The sequence below is a fragment of the Rhinolophus sinicus genome, chromosome 15, assembly GCF_057876585.1.
Source record: "Rhinolophus sinicus isolate RSI-liver-muscle chromosome 15, RSI-T2T, whole genome shotgun sequence".
In the NCBI taxonomy this organism is placed as follows: Eukaryota; Metazoa; Chordata; class Mammalia; order Chiroptera; family Rhinolophidae; genus Rhinolophus; species Rhinolophus sinicus.
In genome coordinates this window covers 95611540-95629933 of record NC_142515.1, presented here as the reverse complement: position 1 = coordinate 95629933, position 18394 = coordinate 95611540, and the positions used below count along the sequence as shown (strand labels likewise).

Below are 18394 nucleotides of genomic sequence, written 5' to 3'. Positions count from 1 at the left end.
CCTCTGCTTTCACCTGACAGCTCCCACCCTTACCTTGTCATCTCCAACATGCACTCAAAGGCACGAAAGGAGAAGCCCCCACCCACCAAGGTCTACAGATTCATCTGCCTCTTTCTTCCTGGGGCTGCCCTCAAACCTTCAGCCCCTCCTCCATCTCTACTAAGTTAGAAAGTTTAACAGAAAAGGAGTAAGAAATGGGCTGTTGCACGTGCGGGTTGCGCGCATGCGCACTTTTCGTGCTCGGTCTCCTTTTGGCGCCGCGAGGCAGTGAGTCCATGAGAAATTTCCCGGCGGCGCTGAAGATGCGCGCCACTTCCGGTCGGGCTCCTAACAACGGGGGAGGCTGGTAACCAGGGAGGGGGGGATGGCGGAGCGGGCGCCTGAGGCAGAGGCGGAGGCTGAGGCGGGAGCAGGCGGGGAGGCGGCGGCCGAGGAGGGCGCGGCGGGCCGCAAGGCGCGGGGCCGGCCGCGGCTCACAGAGTCGGACCGGGCCCGACGGCGGCTCGAGTCCCGGAAGAAGTACGACGTGCGGCGCGTGTACCTGGGCGAGGCGCACGGGCCCTGGGTGGACCTGCGGCGCCGCAGCGGCTGGAGCGACGCCAAGCTCGCTGCCTACCTCATCTCGCTGGAGCGCGGCCAGCGGAGCGGTCGCCACGGGTGAGGGGGCCCGGCCCGAGGGAGGGAGGGAGCGAGGGAGGAGACGCCCCCATCCCCCGCTGAGTGTGGCCCCGCCCCTCCGTCCAGGGCCCGCCCCTAGCACCTCTGAGCCCCGCCCAGCAGCCCCAGTGCTGGCCTGGGTCTCCCTCCGACTGTCGGTCCCAGAACGCGCCTGGCTCTCGGCCCCGCCTCCCGTCTCTCCGACCGCCCAATCCTAGGATGCGCCCAGCCTCGACCTGCCTCCTGGGCGTTTGGCCCCGCCCGCTAGAGCTCTGACTGACCAATCCTGGTACGGGCCCCACCTGCGAGCGTTCTAACTGCCCAGTCCCTGGAGGGGTGGCCCCGCCTTCTGAGTCCTCCGTGGTCGGACGCTCCTGCTGACCGGTGGGATCTCACAAGCCTCATCCTCTAAAACTCCCATAGTGAAGCCTGAGACTCTGACTGTACACCCTGGACCACCCAGCCCTGCCCCTCATGAGGTTCCAGTTCCACAGCTTGGACTGTGTGTCGCCCCATTCCCAAAACCCTAGACCCACATACGCTGAGAACCCCTCACAATCCAGATCTCATTCCCCTAAACCGCTTAGCTTCTGTGGAGCACCTCAGCCCAGGGAGACTCAGGTGAAGAGAAAACCCAGAGTTAGCTGCACAGGTGGAGGGCAGGGAGAGGCCTTTGCAGATTCTGTCTTGAGAATGAGCAGTGTTGGTGGAATTTTTCGCTTCCGGGGCCTTATAGGTTGATGGGATGATTAAATGAGTTAAAATACAGCAAAGGGATTACAGCAGTGCTGGCACATAGTGAGCACTCCACGTATTAGCTGTTAGGATGATGTTTCTTCTCCATCACAAGCAGTGCTGCAACAAAAGCCTTCTGCCCTGGTTTTATTTGCACACGTTTTCTCGTTTCTCCCGGGAGAGATTCTGAGGGTCAGGAATCAACCAGATCCTGCCTAATTGTACCCACCCACTCCTCAGGGTGGCAGGCTGGGTTATATGCCCAAGAGCATGGCAGGAAATGCTGGATGCTTCAAAAACCTCACGCTAGTGTCCAACTATTGGATTTCTGGGTGAGTTGCAGACCCCGTATTTACTTATTTATTTATTTAGTTAGTTAGTTAGTTAGTTATTCTGCAAAGCTTCTGGGGAGACTTGATTTGCAGCTGGAGAACTACCGGCCAGAGGGATCCCCTGGAGGTCCCTAAACTGCAAGTGGTATTTGCTGAAACTTGGTTTGGCTGAGCTGGAGCTGTGTGGGCCTGCAGAACTGGGGCAGAGGCACTGAGACAACCCAGTCAGTGAGTGGCAAAAACCTGGCCCTGGGGCCCATGGATAGTCAGGAAAATATACCAATCTGGGCGAGGAGTACCCTGTGGGGAACAAACATGACCAGAGGTAGGGAATCAGTTATTTCAATTGTTCAATTATTTATAACCTGTCTTATACATGGAAGGATTTCAGTTCAAGGGCTGTAGAATGTGGACAAGAAGGTAGAAGTGAAAAGAAACTAAGGACACAGTGAGGCCAGAATCAGTGCTTTTGGATTGAGGCTTAAGGCACAGGGAACATGACAAGGGCAGCTTTGTGCCATGGTGAGGTAAAACCAGAAGAGTTCAAGAGACATGAAGTGGGAATGGCGAATAGGCCCTGAATTTGCCTTGGCGCTTTCTAGCAGCCAGTGGGAAAAGGGAAACAATGGTCCACAGTGGAATTTCCAATGTTTCTTCATTCATTCGTTTAAGGAACATTTATTGAGCACCGACTATGTGCCAGACACACGTATAGGTGCTGAGGATACAGCAATGAACAAAAAGATCACTGCCTCATGGAGCTGACATTTTAATGGGCAGAGGGCATGCAAAGGCTTGTCTGCTGCAGACAAGAAACATAATAAATAAATGATGTAGTATATGAAAGATTGATAAGGGCTGTGGAAAAAATAAAAGTGAAATAATGAAACAGGAATCAGGAGTGTGAGCTGGAGGTTTAAATAGGGTATCGGGGGCCACCTTGAGAAGACAGCATTTGAGTAAAGACCTGAAGGAAGGAGGCCAGGGAGAGCCATACAGATATCCAGAGGAAGAGTGTTAGAGGAAGGAGGAATAGCAAGTGCAAAGGCCCAGAAGCAGAACCCTGCCTGGTGACCTGATGTGTACATGGGCCAGCAAGGGGAACATGTCGCTGGAGCACAATTAGTGAGGGAGAAGAGTGGGAGAAGATGAGGGCAGGGAGGTGATGGGGCCTTGTGGGCTACAGGGAGGACCCTGGTTCTTCCTCCCAGTGAAGTGGGAGCTCTAGTGGGGTTCTTTTTGCCTTCCTTGAGTGCAGAGTTTTGAGTGTCGCTCAGAAATGCAGAGAAGTCACCTGTCTGGCTTAGATGTTAAAAGAAGCGCTCTCCAGGGTGTGTGTAGCAGGAGGAATGGGTGGGGTATAAGTTGAAAGAAGGTTGAAGGTTAGCCCAGAGTTGACAGTTATTAAAGCTAGTGATGGGTTCAAGGAGGTTCACTCTTCTGTCTAGCTTTGTGTGTGTGTTTGTCTTTTCACATTTTAAACTCTTAAGAAAATCGAAAGAATCATCCTGACTCCTATGTTGACACTGTGGGAGGGGAGGACAGGAGCTGGGAGACCAGGAAGGATGTGACTGCACTGGTCCAGGAGAGCCGTGGTGGGGCTCGACTGGGGCAGGGCCATGGGAAGTGGAGAAAAGTGGTTGAATGTGAGGGAAGGAGAGATGCCTCAGGTTTGGGCCTGAGCACCTGGAAAGTTACAGTTGCTGTTAATTGAGAAGGGCCAGCTTGGGATTCAGAATGATAGTTTGCATGTGAGACTCCTACATGGGGTGTCAAGGAGGAGGTTGGAGTGCTGTTGTGGGGAGAGGGCCAGGCAGGAGCTGAATGTGGCAGTCACCAGGGTGGTGATGGTATGGTGATGGAGCTTGCCAAGGGGATGCGTGGGAACAGAGCGCACAGATGTGAGCCCATTGCCATTCTCCATGCTCTAAGAAGTCAGAAGTGAGGGAGAAGCAGCAGCGTGGGAGGCCGGCAGAGGACCAGGCAGGGCAATGTCCTGGAGGCCAAGGAAAGGATCTATGGGTCAAATACTGCCGAGCTAAATGAGACAGCCATCCCTGGTGATCGTAACCGGGCAGTTTGAGGCAGGTGCAGAAAAATCCTGACTAGAGGGGCTCCAGGGAGATGAAGACACAGACATCGAGACTGCTAGTGTAGACAACTCAGGCAGAGAATGGCAAATGAATGGTGCGAAAGTTGGCAGGGAAGGGGCTCAAGGTCATTTTAATCCAAGATGTTAGAAGTGCCAGCGTGTTTGGATGCTGGTGGGAATGTCAAGTCAAGAGTGAAAGCAAAGCGCAGAGGGGAGCAAAGGACAGTTGCTGGCCACCATTTGGGGCTGGACACTGAAAGGAAAGCACCACCACGCCCTAGAGAAGCCCCAACAACAACTGTTGTCCTCAAATGCAGGTGACAACTACAGGGAGTCACAGAGGTGGTAGAGCTTAGAGAAGCAGGCAGTGAGGGAAGGTAGTTTGGGTTGAAGGAGAAAGCACTGCATTAAGGTCAGAATGTGGCCTGATCCCATTTAATCCCTACAGCAGCTCTGTGTGGGAGTACTGCCGTTATACCCATTTCACAGATGAGAAAACTGAGGCTCAGAGGGGATGGGACCTGCTTGAGGCCACACAGGCATTCGATAGCAGAGATGAGACTTGAACTGGGATCTGACTGATGCCAAGCCTGTCCCCACCACAATGTGTTCCCAGCACCCCAGTCATGGGGAGGCCATGAGTGGGTGGAAGTGGCCGTGGGTGTTTAGACTTGGGTTTGCGGGAGGGTCTGCGCAGCCTGATCCCTTGGTGGGGATAGAGACTCCTGGGATGGGCGAGGGGGAGTGGATCCCCAGGCAGAGGTTAGGACTTGGGGCAAGAAGGACAAAAGAGATTGGGGCTCGGGGACTGAGAATTGTTATCGGGCTAGACAGGACAGAGAGGGTGGGCAATGGAGCTGAGAAGAGACCCTGGACTGGCTGTCAGTATATTTGTGCTGAGAGCATGGCCCCAGCCACAGCGAGGAGGTCAGTGTTCCAGGGTCTGGCTCTGATAACACTGATAATCATAATGATCATTGTCACCATTTGCAGAGTGAGTACTGATTGCCAGGGCTGCACCAAGCTCCTTACAATGTACATAACCTCACGAGGAAGGTGCTATTATGATCCCTTGCTGCAGATGGAGAAACTGAGATACAGGGAGGCATGGTCACTCACCCAGTGTCACGGAGCCTGCTGCTGCTGCAGCTAGAAACGGAAGAACAAGGAAGCAGCCAGAGTGAGGTGGGCAGACCCGGAAGCATGGTGGCAGGAAGACAGAGGGAGGCCCCTAGAGGGTCCAGAGATGGATCCAAAGTACCTGCCCTCAGTCTATGTAGAGCTGGTGCTGGGCCACAGCCAGGTGGCCCAAGTGGGGTTAGGAACCCACCTGATGACCACCTTGGGGTACGAGGCCATGAGGGCCCTGGCCGGGGCTTCCTAAGGGCATGGCTTACTGGGGCTTGCAATTGGGGTGTTGAGCCTCAGCCAGGGTGGGGAAGGCCCCAGAAGCAGGGGTTTGACTGGACCCGAGCTGGCTGCAAGAGCAGGACTGCTGGAGAGGGAGCACCTTGGGCTGGGGTCCTCGTGGAATAGGTAGTTAGGGTCGGAGAAATGCCAGCCTGACAATCTCTCCGGGCTCTTGGCCAGCCTGGGGGGCAAACTCTGCAGGACCCTGGATGGGGCAGCCCAGGTTCTATTGCTGTGTAACAAATGACCACAAACTTAGTGGCTTAAAACCATACAAATTATTATCTCACTGTGGGTCAGGAGTCTGGCACATTTTAGCTGAGTCCTCAGCTCAGGGTCTCACAAGGCCAAAATCAACATTATCAGCCAGCTGTGTCTTCATCTAGAGACAAGACTAGGTAAAGATCTGCTCCCAGACGCCCTCAAAGCATTGGCAGAATTCATGTGCTCGTGGTTGTAGGACTGAGGTCCCTGCAGTCTTCCTGTCTGTCGGTGGGACTGCTCTCTGCTCCTAGAGGCAGTTCATTCTAATGTCCTTGCCACATGAACCCTTCATTCTCAGCCTCTGGTTTCTGACTTCAGCAGGACCCTTTTAAAGTCTCCCCTGATTAGGTCAGGCCCACCTCCATAAGCTCCCTTTTGATTAATTCAGTCACCAAGCCACGGGAGTGGTATTCTCTCATATTAACAGGCACGCCTCACTCATGGGGAGAGGCTTATACAGGACATGTACCCCAGAGGATGGAATTGTGGGGCCATCTTAGAATTCTGCATACCACACCAACTTTCCATACCACTTCTAATCTCTCCACTCCGTGGTTACGGGACCCTGGGCTGGAGGCCTCACCAACTGAGTGAGCCTCAGATTTTTACTCTGTGAGGTGGGTGATGATACTAGACCTCCCTCCAAGGGCTGGTGTCTGTGCAGGAGAGAGCCCAAGTGAAGGGCCACGAGAAATAGAACAGGCCCAGGAAAGAAGTTAACATGCTGCCCCAGAGCAGCATGAGCAGTAGCCAAAGTTGCTGTGGTTATCTCATCATCAGTCAGGCCCTGTGTCACTCCCCCCTGCCTCTCTCTGTTACAGGAAGCCTTGGGAGCAGGTCCCTAAAAAGCCAAAGAGGAAGAAAAGTAAGTAGGACTGCAGCCAAGGGGCGGGGCCGGGTGTTGGGAGTAACTGGCTTTGTTGTTTCTTCCCTCCGTCCTTCCTTCCCTCCCTCTTTCCCTCCCTCCCTCCCTCCTTCCCCCTTTGCTCCCTCATTCTCTCAGGGACCTCTTGTGGAGGGCCTGCATGTGGCAGGTGCTGTGCAGAATAGGACAGACCCAGCCCTGCGTTCATAGAGCCCACAGTCTCATGGGAAAGACAAGGAACCAGCTGAGCAGGGCTATGATGGGAGAAGATGGGGCACTGGGGTCCAGAGGAGGGCTCTGACCTAGCCCCAGGTGGGGCCAGGACCAAACCTGTGTTTTGCCCATCAGGTGCCCTCATCATCCCCATCTCACACATAAAGACCCCCAGGAAGGCCAAATCACTGCGCCAAGCTGCACAGCTGGAAAATGGTAGTACAAGACTGCAGACTCGGGTCCTCCAGTCTCCTAGTGGTCCGCTTAGCTCCTCCACTCTCCTTCCCGGTGTGTGGGAGTCAGCCAGGGGAAAGCCAGGCAGAGCAGAGGGAACAGCTTGTGCCAGGGCCTGAAGGACATATTGTGTGCCAGGCTCAAGGGGAGCCAGGCATGGGCAGTCAGAGCAGAGGCTGGAGCCCATCGCTCCTGACCCTGAGCCCTGGGGCTGTGGGTCTTGAGCCATGTCAAGTAGGGTGAGAGCCAGCAGTCTAGGGACAGCTGTTGTGGTAGTGAGCCGCATTCCTTCTCATAGTTCTCAGAGGCAGGAGCCGGGTAAGCTAAGTTTGTGACCCCCAAATCCCAAAGGGGTAGGGATGGAGATAAGGGGGCAAGTGCTACTGACGGTGTCCCCGTGGTTGTCACTGTGTTGGAGGCCTTGGGCAGCATCTCTAGGCCCAAGAACCTTTCCTGGGCCCCGTCCTCATCTCCCAGCCTGGAGGGGTGGGGGCACACCTTCCTCCCACTCGGTTGAGGGATCAGGATCATCACACATATTGCTTGGGCACTCGCAGTGTCCTCAGCCCCATTCTGTGCCCTGTGGATGTCTTCACTCCCTAACCTCCTCCCTAGCAGCCCTCGGAATGGGGACACCTGGCCAGAGGGGGCAACTGAGATTCAGAGAAGCCAAATCACTTGCCTGGAGCCACCCAACTAGGAAGTGGCAGAGCCACAATTTGAACCCCGGTGGTCTGACTTCACTGTCCCCATCCCCTCAACATAGGTGCTGGATATACAGGAGGAACAACACAGATAAGTGTCCCTGCCCTTGGGGAGCTGACATCTAGTGCTGGAGGCAGACAGGAAACGGAAACAGATAAGCATAGATGGTATCTAGGTGCTACCTAGAGAAAAAGGACAGAGTTAGGTCTGCTAGAGGGAAAGGGAGGGTGCGCTGACTGAAAAAGAGACCTGAGTGAAAGGAAGAGGACACAGCCAATGCAAAGGCCCTGAGGCAAGACCACACGTGGCGCAGTTGAACAGGGAGGAGGCCATGAGGCTGGAGTGGAGTGAACCAGGGGAAGGGTGGACAGGAGGTGACTGGGCAGAACATGCAGGGCCTTGTGAACTTCTGAGAGGACTGGCTTTCCACCCCCAGTGAGGTGGGAGCCAGTGAGGACCCTGAGCAGAGGAGCTGTGTGACTGGACTGAAATATTCACAGGCGCCCTCTGGTGGTTTTGGGGGGAATAGACTAGGGCACCAGGGTGGGAGCTGGAAAGGGTGGAGGAACTGATTATAACAATAAGAAACAGCTAACAATGATTGCGCACCTATATGTGTCACGCCCCACTGTTTATATGATTTAACTCATCTAGTGAGGACAGTCTCTGGCCAGTCTGTTATCTCAAGGGTGTGTCCCACCTCTCTGAGCCTCAGTTTCTTCACCTATAAACCAGGGACAGGCCTGGACAGTGCTCAAGTTTGTCTCAATCCCTAGGAGCCAGAAGGCCCAGGTAGTTCTGGGGGCCGTGCTGCCATGGGTGACCTAGCCGTGCCCCTCACACCCACCCCGGCCCTGTGTGCGCAGGGCGGCGACGCAATGTAAACTGCCTGAAGAACGTGGTTATCTGGTACGAAGATCACAAGCACCGCTGCCCGTACGAGCCGCACCTGGCCGAGCTGGACCCCACCTTTGGCCTGTACACCACAGCTGTGTGGCAGTGTGAAGCTGGTCACCGCTACTTCCAAGACCTGCACTCACCCCTGAAGCCGCTCAGCGACTCGGATCCTGACAGTGACAAAGGTGGGTCTGCAGAGCGAGGGCACACAGTGGCCTCCAGTGTCTGGAGGGCTACAGCCTCTCGAGGGGAGAGTCACCCTGGACTCCCTGCCCTCCTGGGTTTTGTAGCCTCAGGCTCCTGTCACAAACATCACAGCAACTAGATGGCACTGGTTCTAGCTCCGGGATAGAGCGCAGACTCATAGAGCTGGGCTGCAATCTTCTGAGTCCTTACAGAGCCTGAGAGGAGGTCCTGTTTTACGCAGGGACAGCTGAGGCACGGAGCAGTTTGACCATCTGTGCCCAAGGCCAGTCGTAGGCAGGGTTGGGGTTGGGGTCCCGGAAACCTGGCTCAGTGGCTGGAAGGAGGGAAGGGCTGCTGGGCCTCAGACTCACCAGTGTGGCTCTTCTCCCCTGGCCTCCTCCACTTCCTCTATTTTCTCTGGCCCTTTCTTGGCTTCAAGATCTGTCTCTCCCAATCTCATCTCTTTCCCTCTGTCCATCCTACTCTCCTTCTCCTTATTCTCCATTCTCTGCTCGCTCTCTCTCACTCATCTTTTTTGTGTTTCCTCTCTCTTCCTTTCTCTTCTGTGTCCTTCCTTTTCCCTGCCTCCCCCCTGTCTCTCCCCATCTCTCCTACATCTCACACCCTTTCTGTTTCTCGTTCTCTGTCCCCCCATCACCCCACAGTCCTGTCTCTCAGTGTCCCTACCCCTCTCCTGCCATCCCAGGTCACACGAATTGGCTGGCTGCCAGCTCAGGACTGGGAGGGACTCAGTTACAAAGGCCCAGTGGGACCTGGTGGAGGAGCAGAGGAGACATTGTGGGGGAGGGGCCGCCAGCCTGCTTCAGGGGCTTGGCATGAGCTGTGATGAGGATCGTGGGGCCCACTGCCAGGTGCCCTACCAGGGCTGAGGGTGGCATCAGTCACGGGGCTGAATGCTTACTGGCAGGCATCTTGGAGCAGGTGGCATCCCAGCTGGTGAGGGGAAGCTGTGGGTGAGAGGCTTTCTGGGTAGGCACCCTGGCCAATGACCATCTCGTTGTGTTGGTCAGGCCTCCAGCGTGCAGCCCGCCCCTCAGCCATCCTGTCCTGTGTTCCACTCCAGGCCCACCCCAAACCACTCTGAGTCCTCCCCATAGCCCTGTCATTAGCCCCACTGAGCAGTTCAGGAAATTAAGGCCTTGGGAGTAACATGACTGGCCCATCTATTGATGAGTCCAGCTGGGATGGATGTGACACCCAGAGGAGCCCCCTTGCACCCCAATCTAACTTTGACACTAGTGGCTGCTGGATCTGAGCTCTTCAGAATGATTGATTAGCCAGGTCTGCTGTGGGTGCTGGGGGTCGTTAGGGAGTGGCTGTGTCCCTGACCCAGCCCTGGTCTCTCAGCAGCACCCTTATTTATTCTGTGCTTGGGACAGCCCTGCCACCTCGCACTCAGGGAAAGGACCTCCTGCCTGGACTGGGGCAGGCTGGGGGTGCACAGCCATTTCAGTCATGAGTGTTGTTATCATCTTGAGAGAAGTATAGTGGCAGCCTTAACAGCTGGACACTGCAGTCAGGGACCCAGACGCACACCCAGCCATGCCCCCCAACTCACTAGGTGACTGCCCCCTCCATCAGGGTAGAGCTGGGGACAGGAAGGAGGGGCTGATCCCCTGCTGCCCAGTGGGGCCTGAGTGGGGCATTGGGATACTAACGATAGTGGGACACATTGATAGGGTGCTAACTCCTCAGCCCTTTACACATATTTACTCATCAAATACCCAAAGGTGGGTGCCAAGTTATCCCCAGGCCCAGAGAGATTATATAAGGCGCCCGTGTTCACACAGCTGGAGGAACAAGCACGAGAATCCCCACACACACACCGGTTGTCTGTCTCCAGAGCCCGCACTCTCCATGTGACCCTCTGGGGCTGTGTAACACGTGGTTCCCAGACAGTGTGCCCCAACTATGTCACGAGTGTGTAACTTTAGGGACAGTCATTCATTTTTCCTGTCCCCTGAGGACTTCAGCACCAAACACCTGGGTAAGATGTCAGCCCCCTTGGCCTTCCTCACATCCTTGGCCTGAGGGTCACTCACTTTTACAAACATGGGCTCACTGTGTACCATACAGCCTGTGGGCCCTGGGGACGGTGCGCAGGAAGCCCTTTGCAGTAGACAAGTAAAATACAGAGTGCACGAGAAGTATAGAGGGAGAAATAAGGGTGAGACAGGTGCTCAGAGGCCTCCCTTGAAAAAATACCATTGATGGAGGTGAGGGAGGGAGCCCACACAGGTGTCTGAGAGAAGAGGGTTCAGGCAGAGCAAATGTCAAGTGCAAAGGCCCTGAGGCTGAAGCTATCTAGTGTCCCTAGGCACGGGAGGGAGGCCAGTGGGGCTGGAGAGAAGGGGCAGGCTGTGTGGCTGCAGTGAGAGCTTGGGCTGCTATGCCAAGTGAATTGGGAAGGGTCTTACCTCAGTAAGACCAGCTACTAAAACAGACACACCCCTGACCCACAAGTTTGCCTTCTATCCCAAGACTCGGGTTTTTTCTGTTATGGGGCTCCAGCCTCCTCTGAGTCCTGGCTGGCTTTGGGGGACAGAGGTAGAAGCTCCTGGCTGGGAGCTCACTCTGACTCACATTCCATTGGGACTCAGCTGTGTGGCTACACCTATCTACAAGGGATGCTGGGAAACATAGTCTACCTGGGTGTCAGGAGAAACAGACTCAGGTTTAGTGAGCAGCTGGCCTGTCTCCTTCACAGAAATTGATGAGCGGGTTCTCAGCTGAAGAGGGACATGACCTAAGCAGGTGTTCCTAGGCTCCCTGGGCACTGTGGGGAGGACAGACTGGGGAGGCGGGGTCGAAGTAGGAGCCAGGGGACCAGGTAGAAGGGACTGCACGGTCCTGGCAGGCAGATGATGGGGCTATGACCAGGGTGCACAGGGGAGGTGGGAGAAGCTGTCAGCCTATGGATGTATTTTGGATGCAGCACCAACAGGTTTTTCTGACAGATTGGAAGTGGGTGTGAGAGAAAGGGAGAAGTCAAGCATAGCCCTGGGACTTGGCCTGAGCAACTAGAGGACAGAGCTGCCATCTACTGTGACAGGGACATCCGTGAATGCTGCGGGCTTTTTCTGAGAGCACATTCAGAGCCCAGAGTTGCTGAGTGTGAGATGCCTGTGAGACCCCATGGTGGGGTGGGGACAGCAGAGGAGGCAGTGGCACGTAAGAGTCTGCAGCTCCACAGGACGTCCAGGTCCAGGCAGAAGCTATCCACATGGAGGAGCCAGGGTGGTGGCAGCATCATAAAAATAGGTATTTGGTCTTTGCTCCCGGTTCCTGGCACAGAACTCATAAAACCCTAGGAATTCCATGAGTGATAGAAATGTTTTTTGTTATCATAATGAGTCCCTTTCATAAGGAGCCCCTTTGGAACATACCTGGGTCTATACTAATGAGGTGACTCAGGGAGGGGCCCCAAGGTAGTTTCAGGAGGGGGGCTGGTCACCACAAAGACCAAACACTTGATTAGAGGGTGGAGATCTCTCAGCCCTACCCCAATCCCCAGGGAGTAGACAGGGGCTGGAGACTGGGGCATAAAAACTCTTGAACAGCGAGGTTCAGAGAACTTCCAGGTTGGTGAACACGTGGAGGTGCTGGGAGGGCGGCACACCTGGAGAGGGCTTGGCAGCTCTCTGCCCCTGCCCCTGCCCCTTACACTATACTTCTCTTCCATCCGGCTGTTGATGAGTTACGTCCTTTATAATAAAACTGTAATCAGAAGTAGAGCATTTTCTTGAGTTCTGTTTGTTGTTCTAGCAAATTATCAAACCTAAGCAGGGGGTTGGTCCATGGGAACTCCCAGTCTAGGACCAGAAGTACAGGTGGCCCAGGACTTTCGGCTGGCATCAGAGGTGGGGTCAGTCTGGCAGGGTCTGACACCAACTCCAGGTGGAGAATGTGACAATTATATTGAAACCATGCTGGTGTCAGAACCAGGGCTGTATTTAAGACCATCACCCCGGCTGAGACCCTGGCGTGAGCAGAGCACTCAGGAGAGGCCCTGGTTAGAACCTTCCAGACCTGTAAGAGCAAAAGAGGAGACTGAGAAGGAGCCATCAGGGAGGGGCTAGGAAACCAGAGTGAGTCCAGAGGCCAAGGAAGGAGAGTGTCTTTGAGGAGCCAGGTCAACTGGGGAGGCTGAGGGGATGGAGACTGAGAAGTGACTGCTGTTTGTGGCAGTGAGGAGTCACAGCTTCCTGGTGAGGCCTCAGCAAACACCAGCTGCTGCTGCCACTATTGTAACTGTCCCCTTTCCTCTGTCACCACAGTAGACAATGGCCTGGTGGCCGGCAGCTCCGACTCGTCCAGCTCCAGCTCTGGCTCTGACTCTGAGGAGCCCCCTGAAAGTCAGCCAGCCAAGGTGACAGTGGCAACAGCGGCAGTTACCCCCACTAGCCCAGCGGGCAGCAGTGGGCTCATCACACAAGAGGGCGTGCACATCCCCTTTGATGTCCACCACGTGGAAAGCCTGGCTGAGCAGGGCACCCCGCTGTGCCCCAACCCAGCAGGCAGTGGACCCGAAACCCTGGAGACGGTGGTGTGCGTGCCAGTGCCTGTGCAGGTGGGCCCGGGCCCTGGCACCCTCTTTGAGAACATGCCCCAGGAGGCACTGGGCGAGGTGGTGGCCAGCTGTCCCATGCCAGGCATGGTGCCCGGCTCCCAGGTGATCATCATCGCAGGCCCCGGTTATGATGCCCTCACGGCCGAGGGCATCCACCTCAACGTGGCAGCAGGCAGCGGTACCCCCAGTGGGGGCCTGGGCGACGAGGTGCCCTGCTCCATGATGGAGGGTGTGGCAGCCTATACCCAGACGGAGCCTGAGGGGAGCCAGCCCATCACCATGGACCCCGCCGCAATAGCAGGCATCGAGACCAAGAAAGGTGTGGGGGGCGATGCTAGTCTGGGAGGACTGGGAGGGCCGTGGGAGGGGGAGGGCAAGGAGTGGCCCCACAGAGGGCTCCTCAACAGCCTCAGTCCCTGTGGACACCCACCTTGTGTCCACCCCGTAGAGAAGGAGGACCTGTACATGCTCAAGAAGGAGGAGAAGGAACAGCCAGTGGCCCCAGAGCTGGCAGAGCTGGCAGCAACAGTTCCTGCGAGTACAGAGCCTGAGGCAGAAGCAGACGGGGAGGAGCTGGACGGCAGTGACATGTCAGCCATCATCTATGAGATCCCCAAGGAGCCTGAGAAGTGGGTGTCAGGTGGGAGGGGGTGGAGACGAGGACAGCTGGCTGGGTGTGGGAGCCCTGACGCCATGAGCCCCTTCCCCTCCAGGAGGCGGCGTAGCAAGCGGTCACGGGTGATGGATGCCGATGGCCTACTCGAGATGTTTCACTGTCCCTACGAGGGCTGCAGCCAGGTGTATGTGGCCCTCAGTAGTTTCCAGGTGAGGCTACCACCCGAATGGCTGGGCAGGGCCTGCTTCTGTGTCCAGCTGCCTGTAGGCTGGGGTGTGGGCAGTGTGGCTCGTGGAGGGCCCCAGCAGGCGCCACAGGCCTGCCTCCCGCATGCCCATTCTCCCCAGCTGATCTCAGCAGCTTCCCACAGACCCTGCCTCAGCCACAGAGCACGAGGCGTCACCTCGCCACCTTCCCTTCCCACTCTCCAGGGCACCCACCCAACAGCCTCTCTGCACACCCCAAGTGGTTGCCTGGTCCTGGCCTGGTGGCTCCCCACACACTTCTGCTCTTCCAGCTGCCCAAACTTCTGCCTCTGCCCAGGCCACCCTCTCAACTCAGGACGCCCCTGAACCCACCAGGAAGCCCACCCCAGTCCCCCAGGACTGGTAGGGCCTGTGAACCCCAGGTCACTGCAGCACCAGGATGTACCTGTAGTTTGCCCTCTGGGCCTGGATGGGATGCCCCAAGGGCAGAGACAGGGTCATATCCCCACTCCAGGCACAGGAGGTGGCACCAGTAGACCCTTGTATTTGCTGAGTCATGTTTTTATTAAGCACATATTGAGCACCTGCCAGTGGCAGGCCTGGTGCTGGGCACTGGAGTTGTAGATGTGCTAGTGAGTTTAAAGAGTGAAAGGAGAGAGAAATGAGTGACTTGGGGAGTATCTATCTGCCCCAGGCCCCGGGGGCAACATACTACCATAGCAAAAAGCTCTCTGTGGGGCTGACAGCCCTGGAATCCAGTCCCAGCCCTGCCACTGCTCACCTGTGAGACACAGGCCAAACCACTGAACCTCTGGAGCCTCAGTTTCCCCATCCATACACAGGGCTAATGGCTGGGCCCCTTCACAGGGTTATGACAAGGTTGACTGATGTCCCTTCCCCTAGCCTGGCTGTAGCAGGTGCTCAGTAAAGCTGCTATTTGATCCCAATTTTGCCCTTGGTCCCCAGCTCCGAGCTGGGAGTCCATCCCAAGGGCAAAAGCACCCCTCTTCCCTCCTCCAGCGAGGTCAGCCCCAGCCTGCCTCCCAGCTGCCCTCACCTGTCCCCACAGCCCCACTCTTGCCTGTCTTGCCCCCAGAATCACGTCAACCTCGTGCATCGGAAAGGGAAGACCAAAGTGTGCCCCCACCCAGGCTGCGGCAAGAAGTTCTATTTATCCAACCACCTGCGGCGGCACATGATCATCCACTCAGGTCAGGCCCAGGGCCTCGGCCTCGGAGCCAAGGCCGGGGCAGGTGGGGTCAAACTCAGGCACAGGACTCAGAGCCTCCTCCCTGTCCTCCATGTGGGTTGGCATAAAATGATGGAAGTACAGTGATTAACCTGGTGCCCTCTGCTAAGCTGAAACTGTACAAGTCACAGTGACACTGACTTATAAGTCATGTGGAGCTGGGCAAGGGCTAACTGTTTCTTCTCCAACTTGGGGCCCCTTGACCTTCCTACTCCTGTAAGCAGGTCTCATGCGGGAGCAATTCCGGGGCTGCGGGAGGCCAGTGAACCACCCCGGATGGGCAGGATGGTGGAGTGAGGCTGGGGCAGGGCCTCTGTTTCTTCTGCTCCAAGTTCCTCCTTTGCCTCGATTGTGGGCTGTGGACACAGTGGCCAGTGCTGTGCCAGCATAAGGGCACAGCTTCAAATTTTTCCAGACCAGAACTTTGGGTTTTTATGTGAAGTCGCCTCAAAGTTCAAATATTGGGGTCAAATTCAGACCCATCTTGGCTTGACCATTTACACCCTGTGCCCCTCAGGACCCGAGTTCACATTCCAACTCTGCTCAGGGTATTCTTGGGCAGCCTCCCCACGTCTCAGGAGGGGCTGTGAGCTTCCCTTCTTGTTAGCCCCTCTTTGTTAGAGTCGGTATTCAAGCCCGAAAGATGTGGGGTTTGGTCCATCTGCACCCTGTCTGGTCTCTGCAGCGCAGCAGAGACACCCGACAGCCCCCTCTCCAAGGGTGGAGCCCTCAGCCTCGCGTTTTCCCCAGGTGTCCGTGAATTCACCTGTGAGACCTGTGGCAAATCCTTCAAGAGGAAGAACCACCTGGAGGTACACCGGCGCACGCACACCGGCGAGACGCCGCTGCAGTGAGTGACGGGCGTCTGCGAGGGAGCTGGGAGGGAGGGGATCCTGGCCTGGACCCCTACCAAACAGGTCTTACTGGCGGGCTCCACTCCTCGAGTTGCCATGCCCAGTTCCACTTGCGCTAGGGTCCCAGGTGGTGCCACCCCTTTCTGGGACCGGCCCCGCCCCTGTTGTTGAGCTCCGGCCCCGCCCTCTCTGACCCCGCCCTGGTGCCGCCCATCAACTCCCTGCAGGTGCGAGATCTGCGGCTACCAGTGCCGACAGCGCGCGTCGCTCAACTGGCACATGAAGAAGCACATGGCCGAGGTGCAGTACAACTTCACGTGCGAGCGCTGTGGGAAGCGTTTCGAGAAGCTGGACAGCGTCAAGTTCCACACTCTCAAAAGCCACCCAGACCACAAGCCCGCCTGACCCACCCGACCACTGACCGTCCCTATTTATTCGTCCGCTCACTCGGACGCTACACCCGGGCCTATTGGGCCCAGACAGCTGCGAGGGCTGCTCGGACCGCAGGCCGGAAGGAGGCGCCCCTACCCCGCCCCGGGGCTGGTCCCACCCACCCCACCCCGCCTTGTCTCCGGAGCTGGCACCTGGGGCTGCACTACTGGAACTGTTTCAAGAGAACAGAGTGAGATTAAAGAGCAAGAAAGGAGATGATGACCTTTCCCGAGGCCTGGATGATTTTGAGTTGAGTGGGCCCCTCTCTAATGCTTTCCTGAACAAGGCCTGGGACTGGGGAGGAAGGGGATGCCCCTGCACACCAGACGGGGCCCTTTCCTGTCAGCCTCGGCAGTGCCTGGGCAACCCTGAACATTCGCTTCTCTCACACGGTCAAGGCTGTGTGGTTGGGGGCCCAGAGAGGCCACTAGACATCTCCCAGGACTCAGTACTGACGCTTGGTTCTAAAATCTCTCATAGGTCACTCATTCCCCACCCTAGAGCTCAGGGGCCCGTTGGGGAGACGTTCAGTACAGAAAATAGAGTAGTATATTTCCGAGGATGCTGTTTAGGTCGATGGTCAGGGAGGGCCTCTCTGAGGAGGTGGCAACTGAGCATGGACCAGAATAACAGAGAGATTCCATCCCTGAAGAAAGCTGGGGGAGGCAAATCCCAGGTCGAAGGAACAGCTAGTGCCAAAGCACCAGAGTAGAATGGGCTCGGCGTGTCCCTGGAAAAGGAAGTCGCGGGGGTAGGGGTGGCTGCCTTGGCCCCATTTCCCAGAGGAGGATGCTGAGGCTGCCGCCTCCTCAACCTGCAAGCAGCCGGGGAGTGAGACCAGGCCGCGCGCCGCCAGGTGGCGCGCAAGCCGCTTGGGCCCAGATGGCTGCAGCCACGTGACCGCGAGGACCGCATCCGCGAGCCCGGGCACGTGCCCTAGGGAGCCCTGAGGCGCCCTGTGCGGATTGGCCTCGCCGGCTCCTCACCAGCTCTTGGGGCGGGGCTGCAGCTAAAGTCTTACTTTATGCTTCGGACCAGGGGGCTACCCTAGCCAGGGACAGAAGTATCGGGAAGAATGAGCGAGTCCGGCCGCTGGGGCCGCCTCCCGCCAGTCGCCCCCTTTCCCACCATGCTCAGTCCCCTTCACTATCCCGCATAACCGTAGTCAGCAGTTTCCATGGGAACCGCAGTCGGGTCTGCGCGCCCAGGAGTAGCCCCACTTCCGGCATAGGCACAGCTTCTGATCCGACAGGAGCCGGGAGGATCACGGGATGGGGAAACAAGCCATCGCTCGAGGTCCCCAGGGTTGACAACCACGTTGCCCCAGCAAACCATAGAGGGGCCACCTGGGGACTCGCTTCGCCACCGCCCAGACTGTGCGGGCCACTATGATTGGCCTGCCCTCTCCATAAGCGTGGCCGCGGTCTCTGCTACGCGCGTTCTCATTGGCTCAAATTCGAGGGCGTCCTCGCAATTCGTTCTCTCGAGGGATGCCCCTGATTGGTCAAATTAGGCCCTCCTCGCAGGGTTTGACGGCACTCTCGGACAGTATGGATCCTAAAAGGGCGTTCAGGGACGAGGATAGGGTGGGAACAGCGTCTCTCGGGTTTAGGGGGTCCTGGCTATCCCTAACGCAGCTCCCTCGATGGAGCCGTCAGGCCGCTGTCTATGGTGCTGAAGCCTCATTCGCAGGTGTCCCGCCAACCGCCTGATGACCGCCTCAATGTAAACTGGCACCTGCGGCCGCTCACCCAAGGTGGATTCGCTACATCTTAGTAATGGCCAGGTCTTCCCCAGCAGAAAAGGAGCATTACTCTGCAAGCGGACCAATCACGAGGCCAGAAAGACAGGACATT

The 18394-nt window shown here is 56.8% G+C and overlaps 1 protein-coding gene across 2 annotated transcripts; it reads left to right on the top strand.

Moving 5' to 3' along the window:
* Positions 1-344: 344 nt before the first annotated feature.
* ZNF653 (zinc finger protein 653) lies at positions 345-16765 on the top strand. Of its 2 annotated transcripts, none has more exons than XM_019745012.3 (9): positions 345-657; positions 6312-6355; positions 8374-8589; positions 12889-13500; positions 13630-13810; positions 13895-14006; positions 15100-15214; positions 15938-16102; positions 16334-16765. In XM_019745012.3, exons 1-9 carry the CDS (start codon positions 365-367, stop codon positions 16387-16389), a joined length of 1794 nt encoding a protein of 597 aa, XP_019600571.2. In that variant the 5' UTR covers positions 345-364; the 3' UTR covers positions 16390-16765. The 2 variants fall into 2 exon arrangements, with proteins under 2 accessions (XP_019600571.2, XP_019600569.2); XM_019745010.3 differs by having other exon boundaries at positions 348-657; positions 16003-16102.
* The last annotated feature ends 1629 nt before the right edge of the window (positions 16766-18394 follow it).